The sequence below is a fragment of the Heteronotia binoei genome, chromosome 4 (assembly GCF_032191835.1).
Source record: "Heteronotia binoei isolate CCM8104 ecotype False Entrance Well chromosome 4, APGP_CSIRO_Hbin_v1, whole genome shotgun sequence".
Lineage (NCBI taxonomy): Eukaryota > Metazoa > Chordata > Lepidosauria > Squamata > Gekkonidae > Heteronotia > Heteronotia binoei.
The window spans coordinates 63,289,488-63,310,476 of record NC_083226.1 but is presented as its reverse complement, the minus strand read 5'-3'; the positions used below and the strand labels follow the sequence as shown (position 1 = coordinate 63,310,476).

At 50.1% G+C, this 20,989-nt stretch overlaps 1 protein-coding gene across 1 annotated transcript in view; it reads right to left on the bottom strand.

Annotated features, from left to right (window-relative positions):
• The window catches only part of PIP5K1B (phosphatidylinositol-4-phosphate 5-kinase type 1 beta), a 150,857-nt gene that overhangs the window by 86,536 nt on the left and 43,332 nt on the right, over nucleotides 1-20,989 (bottom strand). Inside the window, exon 3 of the mRNA XM_060237430.1 lies at nucleotides 19,322-19,390. Within this exon, the coding sequence (XP_060093413.1) occupies nucleotides 19,322-19,390 (69 nt within the window). The remainder of the gene's footprint in view (nucleotides 1-19,321; nucleotides 19,391-20,989) is intronic.

Here is a 20,989-nt window from a genome sequence, read left to right as displayed (position 1 = left end):
TCAGCGGGCCGCTGCGCCGGCCCCCTGGGTCCCACAACGATGGGACCGATGCCACAGGGAGGGGCTCGAAACACTCTATAACCCCTCAAAAGAACAGCAGTCTAGCTTGCTTCCCCCGAGCCCTGCCGCCATAAGCCTCAAGGGGGCTCATTTTGCGGCATCTCCCGGCAGGAGGGTGGCACCCGCACGGGACACATATCAAATGAAAGAGGGGGCGCAGGGCTATCAGAAACAGCCGGCAGAGGGAGTCGGGAGCCCACCCCACTGGGGGATCCACACCCCAAAAGTGATGAAGGTGGCGCAGATAGAGCCAACAGAGCCAACAGGACAAAATAAATAGGCTGCATTATGCAGCACAGTTGAGAAAGTGCCTTATCCCATATACTGATGAAGTAAATACAGGATCTGAGAACAAAATTGCACCAGAAGACACAAACACAAAGCTCCCTTACACTGAATCAGTGCTTGGGTCCACCAAAGTCAGTATTGTCCACTCCAGTCACAAACACAAAGCTCCCTTACACTGAATCAGTGCTTGGGTCCACCAAAGTCAGTATTGTCACATAAGAACATAAGAGAAGCCCTGTTGGATCAGGCCAGTGGCCCATCCAGTCCAACACTCTGCGTCACATAAGAACATAAGAGAAGCCCTGTTGGATCAGGCCAGTGGCCCATCCAGTCCAACACTCTGCGTCACATAAGAACATAACAGAAGCCCTGTTGGATCAGGCCAGTGGCCCATCCAGTCCAACACTCTGCGTCACATAAGAACATAACAGAAGCCCTGTTGGATCAGGCCAGTGGCCCATCCAGTCCAACACTCTGCGTCACATAAGAACATAAGAGAAGCCCTGTTGGATCAGGCCAGTGGCCCATCCAGTCCAACACTCTGCGTCACATAAGAACATAACAGAAGCCCTGTTGGATCAGGCCAGTGGCCCATCCAGTCCAACACTCTGCGTCACATAAGAACATAACAGAAGACCTGTTGGATCAGGCCAGTCCAACACTCTGCGCCCATCCAGTCCAACACTCTGCGTCACATAAGAACATAACAGAAGCCCTGTTGGATCAGGCCAGTGGCCCATCCAGTCCAACACTCTGTGTCACATAAGAGAAGCCCTGTTGCATCAGGCCAGTGGCCCCTCCAGTCCAACACTCTGCGCCACATAAGAACATAAGGAGGGAAGGAAGGGAGGAGGGAAGGGAGGAGGGAAGGGAGGAGGGAAGGGAAGGGAAGGGAAGGGAAGGGAAGGGAAGGGAAGGGAAGGGAGGAAGGAAGGAAGGAAGGAAGGAAGGAAGGAAGGAAGGAAGGAAGGAAGGAAGGAAGGAAGGAAGGAAGGAAGGAAGGAAGGAAGGAAGGGAGGGAGGGAAGGGAGGGAAGGAAGAAAGAAAGGAAGGGAGGGAGGAGGGAGGGAAGGAAGGGAGGAGGGAAGGGAGGAGGGAAGGGAGGAGGGAAGGGAGGAGGGAAGGGAAGGGAAGGGAGGAAGGAAGGAAGGAAGGAAGGAAGGAAGGAAGGGAGGGAGGGAAGGAAGAAAGAAAGGAAGGAAGGGAGGAGGGAGGGAGGGAAGGAAGGAAGGGAAGGGAGGGAGGGAAGGAAGGGAGGGAAGGAAGGGAGGAAGAAAGGAAAGAAGGGAAGAGGGAGGGAAGAAAGGAAGGCCGCCCCCCCCCCCGCTTTCGGCCCCCTTACCTGCGGTGGCGGTCGGCGGCGAGTCGGGCGGCGGCGGCGGGTCGGGCGGCGGCGGCGGGTCCGGCGGCGGCGAGTCCAGCGGCGGGGGCGGCGGCGAGGCCAGGGAGGCGTCGGAGAGGCCTTCCTTGGCCGGCGCTGGCCCGGGAAGGCCTTCCAGAGCCTCTGGAAGGCCTTCCCGGACCAGCGCCGGGTGCTCCGCGGCCTCCCCGCGGCCTCCGCTGGTCGCTGGGGGCCTTCCAGACACTCTGGAAGGCCCCCAGCGACCAGCGGAGGCCGCGGGGAGGCCTTCGCTGGCCGGCGCTGGCCCGGGAAGGCCTTCCAGAGGCTCTGGAAGGCCTTCCCGGACCAGCGCCGGGTGCTCCGCGGCCTCCCCGCGGCCTCCGCTGGTCGCTGGGGGCCTTCCAGACACTCTGGAAGGTCCCCAGCGACCAGCGGAGGCCGCGGGGAGGCCTTCGCTGGCCGGCGCTGGTCCGGGAAGGCCTTCCAGAGGCTCTGGAAGGCCTTCCCGGACCAGCGCCGGGTGCTCCGCGGCCTCCCCGCGGCCTCCGCTGGTCGCTGGGGGCCTTCCAGACACTCTGGAAGGCCCCCAGCGACCAGCGGAGGCCGCGGGGAGGCCTTCGCTGGCCGGCGCTGGCCCGGGAAGGCCTTCCAGAGGCTCTGGAAGGCCTTCCCGGACCAGCGCCGGGTGCTCCGCGGCCTCCCCGCGGCCTCCGCTGGTCGCTGGGGGCCTTCCAGACACTCTGGAAGGCCCCCAGCGACCAGCGGAGGCCGCGGGGAGGCCTTCGCTGGCCGGCGCTGGCCCGGGAAGGCCTTCCAGAGGCTCTGGAAGGCCTTCCCGGACCAGCGCCGGGTGCTCCGCGGCCTCCCCGCGGCCTCCGCTGGTCGCTGGGGGCCTTCCAGACACTCTGGAAGGCCCCCAGCGACCAGCGGAGGCCGCGGGGAGGCCTTCGCTGGCCGGCGCTGGCCCGGGAAGGCCTTCCAGAGGCTCTGGAAGGCCTTCCCGGACCAGCGCCGGGTGCTCCGCGGCCTCCCCGCGGCCTCCGCTGGTCGCTGGGGGCCTTCCAGACACTCTGGAAGGCCCCCAGCGACCAGCGGAGGCCGCGGGGAGGCCTTCGCTGGCCGGCGCTGGCCCGGGAAGGCCTTCCAGAGGCTCTGGAAGGCCTTCCCGGACCAGCGCCGGGTGCTCCGCGGCCTCCCCGCGGCCTCCGCTGGTCGCTGGGGGCCTTCCAGACACTCTGGAAGGCCCCCAGCGACCAGCGGAGGCCGCGGGGAGGCCTTTGCTGGCCGGCGCTGGCCCGGGAAGGCCTTCCAGAGGCTCTGGAAGGCCTTCCCGGACCAGCGCCGGGTGCTCCGCGGCCTCCCCGCGGCCTCCGCTGGTCGCTGGGGGCCTTCCAGACACTCTGGAAGGCCCCCAGCGACCAGCGGAGGCCGCGGGGAGGCCTTCGCTGGCCGGCGCTGGCCCGGGAAGGCCTTCCAGAGGCTCTGGAAGGCCTTCCCGGACCAGCGCCGGGTGCTCCGCGGCCTCCCCGCGGCCTCCGCTGGTCGCTGGGGGCCTTCCAGACACTCTGGAAGGCCCCCAGCGACCAGCGGAGGCCGCGGGGAGGCCTTCGCTGGCCGGCGCTGGCCCGGGAAGGCCTTCCAGAGGCTCTGGAAGGCCTTCCCGGACCAGCGCCGGGTGCTCCGCGGCCTCCCCGCGGCCTCCGCTGGTCGCTGGGGGCCTTCCAGACACTCTGGAAGGCCCCCAGCGACCAGCGGAGGCCGCGGGGAGGCCTTCGCTGGCCGGCGCTGGCCCGGGAAGGCCTTCCAGAGGCTCTGGAAGGCCTTCCCGGACCAGCGCCGGGTGCTCCGCGGCCTCCCCGCGGCCTCCGCTGGTCGCTGGGGGCCTTCCAGACACTCTGGAAGGCCCCCAGCGACCAGCGGAGGCCGCGGGGAGGCCTTCGCTGGCCGGCGCTGGCCCGGGAAGGCCTTCCAGAGGCTCTGGAAGGCCTTCCCGGACCAGCGCCGGGTGCTCCGCGGCCTCCCCGCGGCCTCCGCTGGTCGCTGGGGGCCTTCCAGACACTCTGGAAGGCCCCCAGCGACCAGCGGAGGCCGCGGGGAGGCCTTCGCTGGCCGGCGCTGGCCCGGGAAGGCCTTCCAGAGGCTCTGGAAGGCCTTCCCGGACCAGCGCCGGGTGCTCCGCGGCCTCCCCGCGGCCTCCGCTGGCCGGCGCTGGCCCGGGAAGGCCTTCCAGAGGCTCTGGAAGGCCTTCCCGGACCAGCGCCGGGTGCTCCGCGGCCTCCCCGCGGCCTCCGCTGGTCGCTGGGGGCCTTCCAGACACTCTGGAAGGCCCCCAGCGACCAGCGGAGGCCGCGGGGAGGCCTTCGCTGGCCGGCGCTGGTCCGGGAAGGCCTTCCAGAGGCTCTGGAAGGCCTTCCCGGACCAGCGCCGGGTGCTCCGCGGCCTCCCCGCGGCCTCCGCTGGTCGCTGGGGGCCTTCCAGACACTCTGGAAGGCCCCCAGCGACCAGCGGAGGCCGCGGGGAGGCCTTCGCTGGCCGGCGCTGGCCCGGGAAGGCCTTCCAGAGGCTCTGGAAGGCCTTCCCGGACCAGCGCCGGGTGCTCCGCGGCCTCCCCGCGGCCTCCGCTGGTCGCTGGGGGCCTTCCAGACACTCTGGAAGGCCCCCAGCGACCAGCGGAGGCCGCGGGGAGGCCTTCGCTGGCCGGCGCTGGCCCGGGAAGGCCTTCCAGAGGCTCTGGAAGGCCTTCCCGGACCAGCGCCGGGTGCTCCGCGGCCTCCCCGCGGCCTCCGCTGGTCGCTGGGGGCCTTCCAGACACTCTGGAAGGCCCCCAGCGACCAGCGGAGGCCGCGGGGAGGCCTTTGCTGGCCGGCGCTGGCCCGGGAAGGCCTTCCAGAGGCTCTGGAAGGCCTTCCCGGACCAGCGCCGGGTGCTCCGCGGCCTCCCCGCGGCCTCCGCTGGTCGCTGGGGGCCTTCCAGACACTCTGGAAGGCCCCCAGCGACCAGCGGAGGCCGCGGGGAGGCCTTCGCTGGCCGGCGCTGGCCCGGGAAGGCCTTCCAGAGGCTCTGGAAGGCCTTCCCGGACCAGCGCCGGGTGCTCCGCGGCCTCCCCGCGGCCTCCGCTGGTCGCTGGGGGCCTTCCAGACACTCTGGAAGGCCCCCAGCGACCAGCGGAGGCCGCGGGGAGGCCTTCGCTGGCCGGCGCTGGCCCGGGAAGGCCTTCCAGAGGCTCTGGAAGGCCTTCCCGGACCAGCGCCGGGTGCTCCGCGGCCTCCCCGCGGCCTCCGCTGGTCGCTGGGGGCCTTCCAGACACTCTGGAAGGCCCCCAGCGACCAGCGGAGGCCGCGGAGAGGCCTCCCCCACCGCTGCCGGCCCCGCGCGCGGGCGGGGAAGGCGGGGAGTGAGGGAGGGAGCGTCCCTGCGCGTGCGCAGGGGCCCTGCGCAGGCGCAGGGACGCTCCCTCCCTCACTCCCCGCCTTCCCCGCCCGCGCCCGCGGCCCACCGGCTCCTGGGCTGCCTAAACCGGGACCTTTAATGGTCCCGGTATAGGGAGCCCGGGATCCGGGATTGGGTGGCCAGATCCGGGAATGTCCCGGGAGACCGGGACGGTCTGGCCACCCTATCTGAGACTCACACATCTGAATGACTATTTCTCCTCATATGCCTCTGTGTACTAGATAAACTCCACTTAATGCATCTTACTTGCTGCACCAGCCCACAAGATTGTATGATTGCCCTTAATCTAGCCCTTAATCTAGCTGTAGACTTTTCATTCATGCCCCTATACATCTGGAAGTGGCCTGCTAGAGGAGGCTAAAGGCTATTGGCCTTTAGAAGGTGGCACAAAAACAGTTTTTTACGGAACAGAAGTTTCTTGTTAGTTTGTGCTGAATTGATGGTTTGCTGGCAGCCATCAAGACTTCCCGTTTGAACTGCTCCTCCCTACTCACTATTTTTTGTAGTAATATGGGCCAGAAGCATGTTGTTATATTAACTATATTCCAACAGCTGAATGACAGAAAGCTTCAAAGCATGATCCAACACCCACCCTGGATAGGAAGCCAGATCTCATCAGATCTCGGAAGCTAAGCAGGGCCGACACTGGCAAGTACTTGGAAGAAAGACCTCCAAAGGAATACCTGGGTCGGGATGCAAAGGCAGGGGTATCAAGGCACCTCTCTGAAAGTCTCCTAGCCCCACTAGGGGTCACCATGACTTCCAAGCATGCAAGCACACACAAACATTTTTTAAAAGCATGATTCAGCAACAATGGCTGACAGAGGTAAAGGGCAGCTGAGCACTGGTTCTCAGAGATAGACTGCTCAGTTAATGCTGTGTCATAAGAACACCAAAAAACTCAGTTAACTATAATACGCACACAGAATTCTATGTAACATAAATCTTTTGGCAGGGTGGTTTCCTATGGATCTACCCTACTTCTAGTACGAGATAGAGTTTATCTATTTAAGCAGTAATAGATGCATGCATTACAGCTGCTACACATACATGCTATACAGGCTAGTGGTTCTCTGCCAAATATAAATAAGGATAGCTTGGGACAATATTCCTTGTATCACATTCTGAAGGGTAAAAAAACTAATCTATTTCTTCAAACTGCTGCTATTCTAATTGCTGTCCACTGGATTGATTTTATTACTGACAGGTTGCTCAGATAATATTACTTTTTATTTGTTCGATGCCCTGAAAACTCTTTGAATAAAAAAGTGGAATATAACTATTTGAAGCAAATAAATATAAAGTAAAAATCAAAAAAGTCATCCCACAAACTAACTTAAGTCAGCATAGAAGAAACAAGTCTTCTACTCTTGAATTAGGCTATTCTTGACAATATACACCACAGAATTGTGTGTAATTTGTAAGACCATCAAACTGTGCGATCATTTGACCACCTGTTTTAATCATATGTTGTAAGTCATGTAGATAACTATCGCAATATCTCAATGTGATAAGCTTTCAGCCCTGCATACGATGGCACCGGGGGGGGGGGTCATAACACATCATTTTAAATGTATTAAATATGAGGGTTGCTTCTGAATGCTGCTGTCCACCTTCACACACAATGATTGCCAACAGACTGAAATTGATCCAGTTCTTCCACACAAAACTCATATCTGCCATGAAGATAAGTGACAAATGGAGTGCCGCAAGGCTCTGTCCTAGGGCCTGTTTTGTTCAACATCTTTATAAATGATTTGGAAGAAGGAAAAAATTAATGCTTATTAAATCTGCAGATGATACTAAATTGAGAGGGGTTGCAAATACAATAGAAGACAGAAACAGGATATAGGATGATTTTGACAGGCTGGAAAACAGGTCTGAAACCAATAAATGAATTTTAATGGGTACAAATGTAAAGTTCTGCATTTAGTTAGGAAAAAAATCCAACTGCATCATTATTGAATGGGAGAGACTTGTTTTGGCAGCTGCATGTGCGAAAAAGATCTAGGGGTCTTAGTGGACCACACACTGAATCTGATATGTGATGCAGTAGCTAAAAAGGCAAATTCAATTTTGGGCTGTATCAACAGAAGTATAATGACCAGATCACATGAAGTGATGGTATCGCTTTACTCTGCTCTGGTTAGACCTCACCTTAGAGTATTGTGTTCAGTTTTGGGTACCACAATTCAAAAAGGATACAGACGAGTTGGAACATGTCCAAAGGAGGACAACAAAGATAGTGAGGGGTCTGGAGACCAAGTCCTAAGAGAAAAGGCTGAAGGAGCTGGCTATGTATAGCCTGTAGAGGAGACGATTGAGATGTGATGTAATCACCATCTTCAAATCCTTGAAGGGTTGTCATATACAGGATGGTGCAGAATTATTTTCTGTTGCACCAGAAGGTCAGACTAGAAGAGTTTTCAGCTAAACATTAGGAAGAACTTCCTGACAGAGCAGTTCTCAGTGGAACAGGCTTCCTCAAAAGGTGGTGGGTTCTTCTTCCTTGGAGGTTTTTAAACAGAGGCTAGATGGTTATCTGACAGCAATGCTGATTTTATGAATTAGGTAGATGGTAAGTAAGAGGGCAAGAAGAGTGTATGGGGAGAAGGTATTTGTGAATTTCTTGCATTGTGCAGGAGGTTGGACTAGATGACCATGGAAGTACCTTCTAACTCTATGATTCTAACTGAATACCCAAATGTATACAGTTTCCTTCTCCCTCCCCCATAACTATTATTCCATTTAAAAACAATATAGTATCAATAAAAATATTTTCTTAACTGTTTTCTTAAAAGGTAGTAAAATATACTTTGAAACAGCAACCAAGTCATTCTTTCCTAATAATATTTAAAGCATGGCAATATTTAAAGTTAGCTTTTTGTCCTTTTGGGGCCTGGAACAGGTTTTTTACCTGGGAATATAAGCATTATTATGATTGCTAGAACAGAATAGAAGCTTAATCTTATTAAACCACAAACTATTAAATTTGTATAAGAATGCCAATATCTATTTTATTGGCACTTTCAGATTAAATAGTTCAAGCTAAAATGCAATTAAGAGGTTTTGTATTATATAAACTGAATTAATCCTTCAGCTACGTACCATGGTCCATAAATTATATTTATAGCCTCCTCCATTATGGAACTCAAGGTGGCTTCCAAATGGTTTTCATCCCCAACACAGGCACCAACCAGGCCCATATCTGCTTATTCATCAAGGCTGCTGTATCATGTTTCTTCCATAAGAAAAACTTCTTAAAAATTAAATAAAAGGATAGGAAAACCTCTAAATTACAGGAAAAATGGGGTACTAAGTATCAGAGATCTAAGAATAATTATAGAATGTATAAAAAGGAATAATGAAGGTGCATATATGATTCAAAAATTACATCATATATGCACCTTCATTATTCTGTTTTATACACTATTATTATTCTTAGATCTCTGGTACTTAGTACTCCTTTTTTCTGTTGTGTTTCTTCCAACCATATCTTAGTATGTATCTATTAACTAAAACTCTTAGATAACCAAGTTCTCCCATTTCTCATTACAGTACATTCAGTTTTGCTAAATGCTGTATAATCTGCATTACATTTGTCCTTGCAACCAAGTAGGCCATTTTTATAGATAAGAAACTAGAGTTGAGAGGTCAAGACCTGCTTAAGAATACTCAAGACATACTCCACTTTCTATCCACTGGATCCAGGCCTCATTTTGGGTAGGAGCTCACAGGAGTGGAGCTCTGTAACCTCTAAATTTTATTGTGCTCTTTCTTTCTTCAAAACCCCTCCCACAATACTTATTTCTGGGCTCCATTGTTCAAACCCCCTGTGAGAATTTTGCTGAACTTTATGATTTAACAAACTTTCTAATATTTTTCCCTGCAAAAAAGGGAAAATAACTAAAACATATAAAGCAGAGACATGGAAATCTTCATCATGCCACTGTGGCCACATAGGAGAATCTAAAGTATAATGGGAAAAAGGTTTTATTATAACAATTATAATTCAAGAAGCATTTTAAGGTAGATGCTGAGCTGATATAATTTAGTGCACCTTCCGGTGATGTCAGGGGTGTATGCCATATGCAAATGAGTTGTGCTAATGAGCTCCAGCACCTCTTTTTCTATGAAATGACCTGACTGGGTCACATGGCCAGCAATACTACATATAATTCTTGGACATACCACATGCCCAGACCCTTCAGCCTTTCCCCCCATCATCACTCCCTCCTGCAGATGAGACAAATCTTAATGTTTTAACAGATTTAACTACAATTCTACGAAGCAGTCACAATAACACAGAGATGATCTAACAATAGATGTGCAAAAACCTCAGGTTATGCTTCTAGTATACTAATGCAAGGGCTGATTTTATGTAGCGTCTCCATGGTAAGATGTACAAATTGAACATACAAAGTTCATGAATGTCAAGATTTATGTTCCCCATGAAGTTATTACACAGAAAGTGCAAACAGAGGATAAACAAGAAACTCATCCACCGCTGGTACTTCTGCGTAATATCTGATGCTGTCCAAAGACTACTGAAGTATTCCTTCATGCTTTGTAAGATAATTTCCCTACTGTGGTTTCAAACTGAAGTCATTTTCTTTTTTGCAATATAATGATTATATCTCCTCCTTGCTCAGTGCACCTATATGTGGTATAGGGTTGCCAAGTCCCCAGCTTCCCACAGTGGGGGACACTCTCTCACGTGCGGAGCGCGTGCACAATGCGATGATGTCACCTGGAAGTGACATCATCAAAATGGTGACACCCATGCGGGGCCACTCTAGGCGTTTCTGGGAAAACTCTATGGTTTACCCGGATGCTCTAGCCATTTGGGAGGTAAAACCTCTATGGTACCTATACACCATAGAGTTTTTACCTCCCAAATAGCTAGAGCATCCAGAAAAACCATAGAGTTTTCCTGGAAACACCTAGCGCAGACTACATGGACGCCGCCATTTTTATGATGTCACTTCCAGGTGACATCATCATGCCAGCAACGTTGGGGGAGGTTTCCCCCACCGGCCCAATGTGGGCCAGTGGGTTGGGAACCTTCTGGCCGGGAGAACCCCCATCCGGACCTGGGGCTTAGCAGCCCTAATGTGGTAGATAGGGCCAAAGGAATTGTAAATACTGCAGTTAAAAATCACATAACCTAATTACAATAGTTATCACACACCATATACACCATGAGAATTCCTGGATCAACCAAATTGCTGTAAACATCGTAATTTCAATGCCAGAGTGGAATAGATTTGAATGTCTTTCTTGCTTTAGGAACTCCTGATTAAAGAGAAACTATTTGTTCTCCCAGTCATATTTTATTGCAAACAACATTCTACGAACAACTCCATTTCCCATTGCAAACAGGCCTCCTTCCAACATTGCAAAGCAAAACACAGTGCGGTTTTTCCTCCTTTGAGCAATATTTACTTTGAATTCTGTGTACAATCTATATGTACTTTATACATAGCAACAACTGAACGTTCACCATCCAAACTACCAAGTAGAAAGAACTGGAAATAAATAAGGGTGATAGGGTGGCCATAATATCTGCAGGCCAGCCAGGGACACCTTGAGGGGGGGAATGATGTGTGTGTGTGCGCTGCGCGCGTGCCGCCGGAAACAGGAAGTGACGTCACTTCCGGCGACGTCATGCCACAGCCGGAAACAGGAAGTGACATCACTTCCTGTGACATCATTTCCCCCAAATGACATCATTCCCCCCAAATGCCACTGCCGGAAACAGGAAGTGACTTCACAGCACTTCCTGTGACGTCCCCAAAAATCCCCCAAATATCACCGCCGGAAACACCAAGATTATTAATAGAGAGGGAAAGGGGATAATAAAGTTAAATAAAACTCTTTTTTTACTTTTTTCAAAGTGAGAAGACTAGAGAGAACGGGTTCCACGCTGAGAAGTGTGGCACCCCCAGTGGGGTGGGATCCCCCAGTGGGGTGGGCTCCACACACTTTCGGGGTGTGGATCCCCCAGTGGGGTGGTCTCCCGACTCCCTCCGCCGGCTGTTTCTGATAGCCCTGCGCCCCCCTCTTTCATTTGATATGTGTCCCGTGCGGGTGCCACCCTCCCGCCGGGAGATGCCGCAAAATGAGCCCCCTTGAGGCTTATGGCGGCAGGGCTCGGGGGAAGCGAGCTAGACTGCAGTTCTTTTGAGGGGTTATAGAGTGTTTCGAGCCCGTCCCTGTGCCATCAGTCCCATCATTGTGGGACCCAGGGGGCTGGCGTGGCGACCTGCTGAAGCAGCCTGTCGGTCACTTCCAGGTTCCTGTCCTGCATCTCGACCTGTGTTATTAGTGACAGGCTGCTTCGGCGGGCCGCCGCGCCGGCCCCCTGGGTCCCACAATGATGGGACCGATGGCACAGGGACGGGCTCGAAACACTCTATAACCCCTCAAAAGAACAGCAGTCTAGCTCGCTTCCCCCGAGCCCTGCCGCCATAAGCCTCAAGGGGGCTCTTTTTGCGGCATCTCCCGACGGGAGGGTGGCACCCGCACGGGACACATATCAAATGAAAGAGGGGGCGCAGGGCTATCAGAAACAGCCGGCGGAGGGAGTCTGGAACCCACCCCACTGGGGGATCTACACCCCGAAAGTGATGAAGGTGGCGCAGAAGGAGGGAAGGAAGGAGGGAAGGAAGGAGGGAGGGAAGGAAGGACCGTCTCTCCCCGTATGAACCCCAGAGAGCACTGAGGTCAGTAGGAAAGAACAGACTGACTACCCCTGGGCCAAGACAAATCAAACTACAGAACACTCGCTCTCGGGCCTTTTCGGCCGCAGCCCCATATCTCTGGAACCAACTTCCAGAGGAGGTGCGGGCCCTGCGGAACCTTGATCAGTTCCGCAGGGCCTGCAAGACCACCCTTTTTAAATTAGCTTATGAATAACTGAATTATACTGATAAGAAGAAAATCCGCCATCAGCATCAACTAGAAGAGCGTCAAGGATAGCGTTATAATATGTTTTAGTTAATTGTTTTAATCAGGTTTTTAAGGTCAATTAATGTTTAATGTTTCTAATGTAACTGTTTTATTGTTGGTGCACCATCGGTCACCGTATTGTTAGCCGCCCTGAGCCTGCTTCGGCAGGGGAGGGCGGGGTACAAATAAAAATTTATTATTATTATTATATTATTATTATTATATAAGGAAGGAGGGAGGGAAGGAAGGAGGAAGGAAGGAAGAAAGGAAGGAAGGAGGAAGGAAGGAAGGGAGGGAGGGAGGGAGGGAGGGAAGGAAGGAAGGGAGGGAAGGAAGGAAAGAAGGGAGGAAGGAAGGAAGGAGGAAGGGAGGGAAGGAAGGAAGGAAGGAGGGAGGAAGGAAGGAAGGGAGGGAGGGAAAGAGGGAAGGGAGGAAGGAAGGAGGGAGGGAAGGAGGGAGGGAGGGAGGGGAGGAAGGAAGGAAGGCCGGCCGCCCCTCCCGCCAGCCGCCCCCCCGCTTTTGGCCCCCTTCCTCCCTGCCTGCCTGCCTGGGGGGGCTTACCGTCTCGCAGGGCGCGGGTGGGGGCCTCCCCTCCGGGCGGGCGGGCAAGCTGGCCAGGAGGCGCAGCAGCAGCAGCGCGAGGAGGAGCAGGAGGCGGCGGCCCCTTCCCGGGCAGCGATGCGGCGGCTGGTGCTGGCACTGCTGGTCGCCGGGCCTGCAGGGAGGGCGGGGCACCTCGGCGGCCTCCTCGCCGCTCGGACCCCCTCCCCGGCCTCCCCGCTCCGCGGGGCAGCCGCAGCCAGGCCGCCGGGCCTGCAGGGAGGGCGGGGCACCTCGGCGGCCTCCTCGCCGCTCGGACCCCCTCCCCCGCTGCTGGCGGGGAGGCGGCTGAGGAAAAGGCGGCCGAGCCCACCGACCTGGGGCCTCCCGCCATGCCGCCGCAGGCGCCGCCGGCCTGCCTCCCGCTCCGGCCACCGCTGCTGCCGCCATTGTCCTGCCGCCGCCTCCGCCGCCTTCCCCGCCCGCCCCGCTGGCTAAACCGGGACTTCTAATGGTCCCGGGATAGCCAGCCCGGGAGGCGGGAATTTGGAGGCAGGAGCGGGACTTTCCCGGGTGGTCAGGACGATTTGGCCACCTGTGTGCGGCATCTTAACTTTATGGGTGTCTTCTGGTATATAATCAGTAACCAAAGCATACAATGACAATAAGAACTTCCTTTTTATGTGCTGACCTAAGAAATTATTTGATTGCTATTAGTACAGTAGCACCAATAGTTAATGGATAATACTTAGTACAGGTTTTTTAATTCCCAGAAGAAAGTTTTTAAAACGGAACTTGGATTGCACATTAAAGACAACTCAGTTTTTTAGCACTGGCGATGAAGTCTTGAAAAACTTTATCTGACCCAGAGTGGCAGGTAGTATTTTATGCAATGCATTTTGCACACGATGGTATACACAAATGTGACAACAACTAACTGCATTTCCAGAATACCTGCATAATTACAGTAGCAAACTCCAAAGGCTGGAAGAATGGTTTTCAATCTTTATTTTGGGGAACCCTGAGATTTTTTAGAAGCTTATCAAGAGTTTGCCCATGGGGAGTGTCCTAATGGCTCTTTCTTCAAAGCATAGCTCCAGGGGAGTATTGGGGGTGTTCTAGATTGTACATTGATGTAAACAATTCCCATGAAGAGCAATAGCCAGTTTAACACTACCTTAAATAAACTGTTCAAGCACCTTAGAAGATGCCTACAAGTCCATGGCAATATGCAGAGGTTCAGCAGCACAGTGTGGGAATTTTTCAACAGACAAGGTATAATGGAAAAGGGTCTCTGAAGGTTAAAATGTTAAAAACAGCCCACTGGCACTTACTGGAAAGGGTCTTCCTCCTCTGAGGTCAGGAGTACATCTCTGTGGTTATCCCCACGGTTCCTTTAAGAAGGCAGGAAATAATTTTTCCTTCTTCCTTCTGGTGCCTTCAGAATAACCCACACTTTAAGTTCTGGGACTCCAAAAGCAGTGAGTTCAAACTAAACTTAATGGTCTAGTTCTAAAAATCATACCAACATGAATGAAAAACATAGCCTATATTTGAACAGCAGAAGGCAAACAAAAACAAACAATAAGAAAGAAGAGAACAGCACAAAGGAAAAAATATGCAAGAAGATGATGAGAGGGATGAGATGTCCTCCTGACCTCAGAGGAGGATGACTCTTTACAGTAAGTGCCAATGGGCCATTCTCCCTCTGAGGTGGAGGACATCTCTGTGGAACCTCCCAGAGCAGTGTCCCTTAGATGGGTGGGTCACTGTCAGCTGACATCGCAATGTGCTGCAGAACTCTTCTTCCAAAGGCTGTGTCAGCAGAAGCTATGGTATGCAGCTTGTAGTGGTGAAAGAAAGAAGAAATGGAGGACCATGTTGCTGCTTTGCAAACCTCCTTGGAGGTTTGTGCAGCTGGTGATGGGAAGCTGGGGAAGTGAGAGGCATCACTGAAATGGTTTGCATCCATTTCAAATTAACAGTGAGGGTGGTGTGTCTGTTAGCTGTTAGGCTGAAATAGATGCAAGCCATTTCAGTGATCCCCTTTCACTTCCTCCACCATTTCCAAGCAGGGTGGAGCAAACACAGAGGTCTAATGGCTCTGATCCATTTTAACCTAACAGCTGGGTTGGTCCACCCATCAGCTGTTAAATTTGTTTATTGTATGACTCTTATGCAGTGACCAGTTTTATTATTTGCCCCAAGATAAACTGCATGATCCAATAAAAACAGAACTATGGTTTTTAGCTCTTGAATCAAATATCAACATGTCTCAGATATATTTGTATGACTATATTCTATGGGTGACTGAGTGTCTTATCATAGAGGAAAACTTTCCATGTATTGGTTTTTCCCTTCACATGCCCTCTCAAAATAGAACGAAACTTCTGTAAATAGTGTGACTGTTGTTCAGATGTGATGCTTGATATGAATGCAAACAAGAAACTGTATATTCATGTATAACAGCTTTAGAACATTTGATTTTTAAAAGTTTTGATGTTTTTCAATACTTATTAGAGTGAATGTGTATCTCACTTCAGGCAGCTAAATCTTCTCTTTGAAAACTGACTCTACACAATTAAAATACTGAGTGTAACTGGAGTTATCAATCCGCAAAACCAGAAACCTAGATTTAGAGAAAAAAGGAAATGAGAAAGTTAAGCTAAATAAAATATCCCAAGGAAAGCTATCTGCAAGAGTATTTTTTTCTTGCAGAGCACTCAAAGATGGTCTATGCTTTGTCAGTTGGCGTCCGTGATAAAATATTTCTCTGCTAGGTGCAAGAATAGTTAATGAACTCATACTGACAGCTCGCATTGTCATTCAGCTACAGGCCATGTGACGTCTGCCAACAACTACCACAGGAATATAGGGTTGCTAGGTCAAACTCAAGAAATATCAGGAGATTTTGCAGGTGGAGCCAGAAGCAAGGCAAGTACCACTGAAGGGAGTTCTGGCCAGCACATTCAAAGGGACTGCATGCTTTTTAAATGCCTTCCCTCCATTTGGAAGTAATGAAAGAATTATTTTTGAAATTTGGGGGGTGTTTTAAGGAGAGGCACTGCACAATATGCTAAATATTTGGTGCCTCTACCTCAAAAAACAGTCCCCCAGAGCTCTATATACCCAAAGATCAATTTTCCATTATACCCTCTATGGAAATTGGTCTAATAAAAACATAAGAGTAGCCATGTTGGATCAATCCAATTGCCCATCTAGTCCAACATTCTGTATCACACAGTGGCCAAAAAACCCAGGCTCCATCAGTGGGACCAGGACACTAGAAGCCCTCCCACTGTGCCCCCCCAAGCACCAAGAATACAGAGTATCACTGCCCCAGACAGAGAATTCCAACAATACGCCATGGCTGATAACCACTGATGGACCTCTGCTCCGTATGTTTATCCAATCCCCTCTTGAAGCTGTCTATGCTTGCAGCTGCCACCACTCCTGTGGCAGTGAATTCCATGTGTTAATCACCCTTTGGGTGAAGAAGTACTTCCTTTTATCAGTTCTAACCTGACTGCTCAGCAATTTCACTGAAGGTATAATAGGGTATAACAGAGTGCCCAGCAAACATTTCCCTCCCCCCCCCTGCTTTCTGATAACCGTGAAGCAAGGGGAGGGCCTCCAAACTGGGGGATCCCCTGCCCCCAACTGGGGATTGACAACCCTAAAATACCAATTTCTGCAAGTATTCAGGAACCACAGACTTCCTGGACCACAGGATGGAAGAGTGAGCAACACAATCCTCTCAGACTGGAAAAGGCAGTCCTGAGCTACCACAAACCTCACACAGGGCCTGGCAAAGCTATAAGATTATTGGTTCCTTCTTTCTTCCCTCCCTCCCTCATTTGTGGAGGCAAGGGCCCTTTCCAGGGCCATTATTCCTCCCAATCTGCACCCATGAAAGTAAAATGACTGGGACACCTTTTTCAGGGAACGTAGACTTAGGCCCCATTGTCCACTCCACTTGAAACTTTGAGGATCTTCAGTGGACAGATAGCACTACATCCCATGCCATTTTTGGTGTAATTTGGTTGAAAGACCGCCACTCCAGCCCCCCTTTGCAATCCCCCAATCTGAATAATTCAAAAATCCCAGAAAAACTCAAACTTAAATTGTGAAGCAGTACTGTGGAAGCCAAATATATGTACATATGTATATAATCAAATTATGCCCTTTCCAAAATCCAAATCCACAAAATACCATGGTAATTGTTTTTTCAGGTGCACAACTGTAATTATGTACTCCACAAGATCCAATTTGGAATCAGATCTCCTTTCATGCACAGCAGAAGACATATTGATGTTACCCCATTTTTAGCTTGCTTAAAGGAGTTTAGATCCACAAGATCCAATTTGGAATCAGATCTCCTTTCATGCACAGCAGAAGACATATTGATGTTACCCCATTTTTAGCTTGCTTAAAGGAGTTTAGATCATATTACAGTAATCTGTTAATAAAATAAATCTCTTTTTCTTATGATGGGACAGCTTTCTGCAGGTTTTCCAACTAAAAACTGTGAGATGCTGTCTGAAATACCAGATTAGCCTCATTAATGGACAAGGATAAAGATCTTGATGCCAGAGAGAACTACTGCCTGAGACTTTCAGAACCAGCAATCCTATCTTAAAAAGGTAAAAAAGGCAATGACCCCACCCCCATTACTATTGGCTAATAGCAAATTGCTGGAAGAGTGAAAAGACTCAAGAGATCATGCACATTTAAAGTATATTGATATGGTATTAGACAGTGGAACATTGTATCCATCTATCATGAAAATAATGAATACCTTCCAAGTCCTTCTCTTCTCCTAGAAGTGTAGGATTCTGGAAGACTCACTAGTTTCATTTGCTAGGTTCTTTGTACATAAGCTTAGCCAGTACATAATTTGTGTTTGTTTAGGTTAATCTCTCTCAGATCACCTCCTTGACAACACTGAGGTTCACTCTGTCTTCCAGCAAAAAGACAGATCAGAACTGAGTAACTAAAGTAAAAATTGAGTTGCTTTCAAAGTATCAATTTCCACACACAAGGAAATAACAGGCAAGTAAAACAGAACACACCTCAGCTAATATTTGCTGAAGCATTCATTGATCTTAAAAATAATTTAGCAGGATCTTTTTCCTCTTTAAGTGCAAGCTCAGATGTCTTCACATTCTGCTTAAATCAGAACATCACTAAGCCTGAAAGTTTGCATGGTCATTGTCAAATTGATCCAATAAGTGATATGACAATTTTAATATTCCCCTCTAAATTACTCAGCAATTATCCTATTTTGGAAAACTCAGCCATATAAAATGTATGCCCAGTAAATATTATATTGGAGTCAACAAGCACTGTACATTTGCACAGTAATATGAGTAGCTCAAGAACATTCTATGTAACATATCTTAAATTGACGGGCACTAGACTAGATACACTTCAGTTATTCAACATTAAAAATGCTTTTAAAAAAATCTTCCCAGAAGCAGAAGTAATCTTTTAAAGGATTATGGGCAACCTGGTCAAGTCATTAATTAGACACAATGCAATCTTAAGAACACTTTTCTGGGAGTAAGCACTGCTGAGTAGAATCTTCAGTAAGATTATCTTCAGACCAGCTTAGTATTGCTCTGTAGATAGATCCAGGTGGGCAGCCGTGCTGGTATGAAGCAAAAAATAGATCAATGGTACAGCCACGAGTACCTGCATGGCCTCACAATATGCTAACATCTTTACTGATGACTTGGGGCAATTGTCTGATGAAGTGTGCTTTTAGCACACGAAAGCTTAACATTTGCAATAAAACTTTGTTGGTCTTAAAAGTGCTACTGGACTCCAACTGCTACTGCTCTGTAGGCTTGTGATGTTCGCTACTTAGAGCCACAGCAGTGCTTTTGGACCACTGATAGAGCTGAGCAAGCCAATATACTGTTCTGCTGTAATATGTCAATATCTGAACTTTAAATGGTCAGAACACTGCAACAAAAATGATGCAGTGAAAGGCAAACACCCCACATTAGAAATCTGCCCCTCCAGAAGTGCTCTGCTGTCAGTCCAAATAGGAATAGTTTTGTTTTTTTAAAGACATCAAATAACTCTAGATTCAGGTGGGTAGCTGTATTGGTCTGAAACAGCAGAAAAAAGTTTGAGCCAGTGGCAACTTTAAATCAATGAAGTTTTATTCAAGGTATGAGATTTTATCAAATAACTCCAACAACAATGCATTCACAGCAACTTAACGCATTCAATTCAACTTTAAGTCAAGTGAGATGGGTCATGGAGAAGCCACTAGAATACTGGAACAAGAAACAAACAAAAACCGTTTCACTATCCAATGCAAGAGACACACAACTCAAAACAAGTGAATTCCCTTAATTTTCCTTTCCTTGCAAGTGAGGATCAAGAAAGCGCTATCCCTAACTATTTCCCTTCTGCTCCTTCCTACAATGACGAGAACTGGTGCTCATGACTGGCACAGGCAGACTACTGAATGTTAAGCATCTCATTAAGAGCATAATATGCAAACTGCTGGGATATGTGAAAACATCAGGATTACCAACTTTCCCATGCTCAACACAGAAAATATTCATTTTTACACATTTCAAATAAACAAAAGAATTGAAACAGAATTCTGAACAGACTGACCGACTTAAAATGAAAATAATATGGACAAAAAGAAGTACTCATGTAATTTCTAACCTTTTTATATGTTTTCTCTTCATGCTGTTTTCCAGAAGAGGGATCTCCATTTTCTGTTACAGACTGCATCTGAAAAGAGAGAATACATCAAGCATCAGGGATTGAAAACATTACACTCAGTCAACTGCTTAGCAAGGAATTGGCAAGAGCCTCTCATTAGCAGAGCAGCAAAAAAGAAGCCCATGCACATCAGTGACTTGGGCATGTGGAAAGGAAGGTTCATGTATTTGAACACTGTTTTAGATCCTAACTTAAAAACAACTTCTGATTTGCTATAATTAGATGTAAAATCAGTGTTGATTAACTGCTTACCAATGGTTAAGGAGACAGAACAAGGAAATTTGTACTAAGGAAGAAAATGCTACTTCCGAACCATCCCTTGGGGTAATCCTAAACAGAGCTACACCCTTCTAAGCCCATTGACTTGAATGCAGTTATCCTATATATTTAAAACCCAAAGCATATCAACACTTTCCGGCTCCCCCATTGGCTATGGTGTACAGTGAAGAGACAGGAAATGAAGGTGGTAATGTGACTAGGCGGCAAGGCCTGGCCCACCAGAAGTATTTCTTCAGAGGCCACAGTGGACGCCTCTTTTCTGTCAGTTACTCCCTCCGTCCTCCATTCAGACTTGCCCCAGGACAGATGAGGATTGGGCCACTGGGGAAGGTGCTAGGCAGTGGCTGTTGATAGGCAACCAAGCTTGATTCTGTCAGTAAAGGGAGAGTCCTCAGCTGAATATAATGTCATAGAATCCACCCTCTAAAGTAGTTATTTTCTGCAAGGGGAGAGATTTGTTGTCTGGAGTTCAGTTGTGATACCAGGAGATCTTCAAGCTCCACCTGGAGACTGGCTACACTAGGCCTGTTTGCTTTCTAATGTTCAGCAGCAGCCTCCCTATGACAGCCAGTTTGGTACAGGTAGCACTTCAGAGCAGGGTCTGCCAGACCCAGGTTCTTGCTGTGGAAGCTGACTGGGTGATTTCAGACTAGTCACAGACTTTCAGCCTAATCTGCCTCACAGGGCTGTTATGCAGATAAAGGGGGAGAGATGTAAGCTGCTTTGGTCCTCACTGTGGAGAAAGTCTGTACTTTCTCCACTGTGGAGAAAGACTGTACTTTCCGAGGCTGCAGGGAGAGGGGAGGAGACAGAAAGCTGAAGTCAGAGGGGCAGATAAAGAGAAGGAGATAGGGTTGTCAACTCCAGTTTGGGAAATTCCTGGAGATTTGAGGAGTGCAGCCTAGAAAGCGTAGGGTTTGAGGAGGGGTGGGACCTCAGATAGGTACAATGCCATAGACCCCACCCTCCAAACCAATCACTTCCTCCTGGGGAACCATTGTTGCCAATCTCTAAGTGAGAGCTGGAGAACACTCAGAATTTCAACTGCTCTTCAGATGGCTCAGATCAGCTTCCCTGGAGAAGATGGCTGCTTTGCTCATCTCCTGATGAGACTCCTTCTAGAGCCCACTGTATTTTTCTACAGTTTGGCTTCTCAACAGGTTCTGTAAGAAAAAAACTTTGTGTGTGTGGTACAGCCACTGTTAACCAGGGGTTGCCAAACTCTGCTCAGAAGCACCATTTGGCACTTTCACATATATTGTATGGCTCTCAAAGCCCCACTGTCCTATCGGCTGGCTTGGAGAAGGCATCTGTCTCTTTAAATAACTT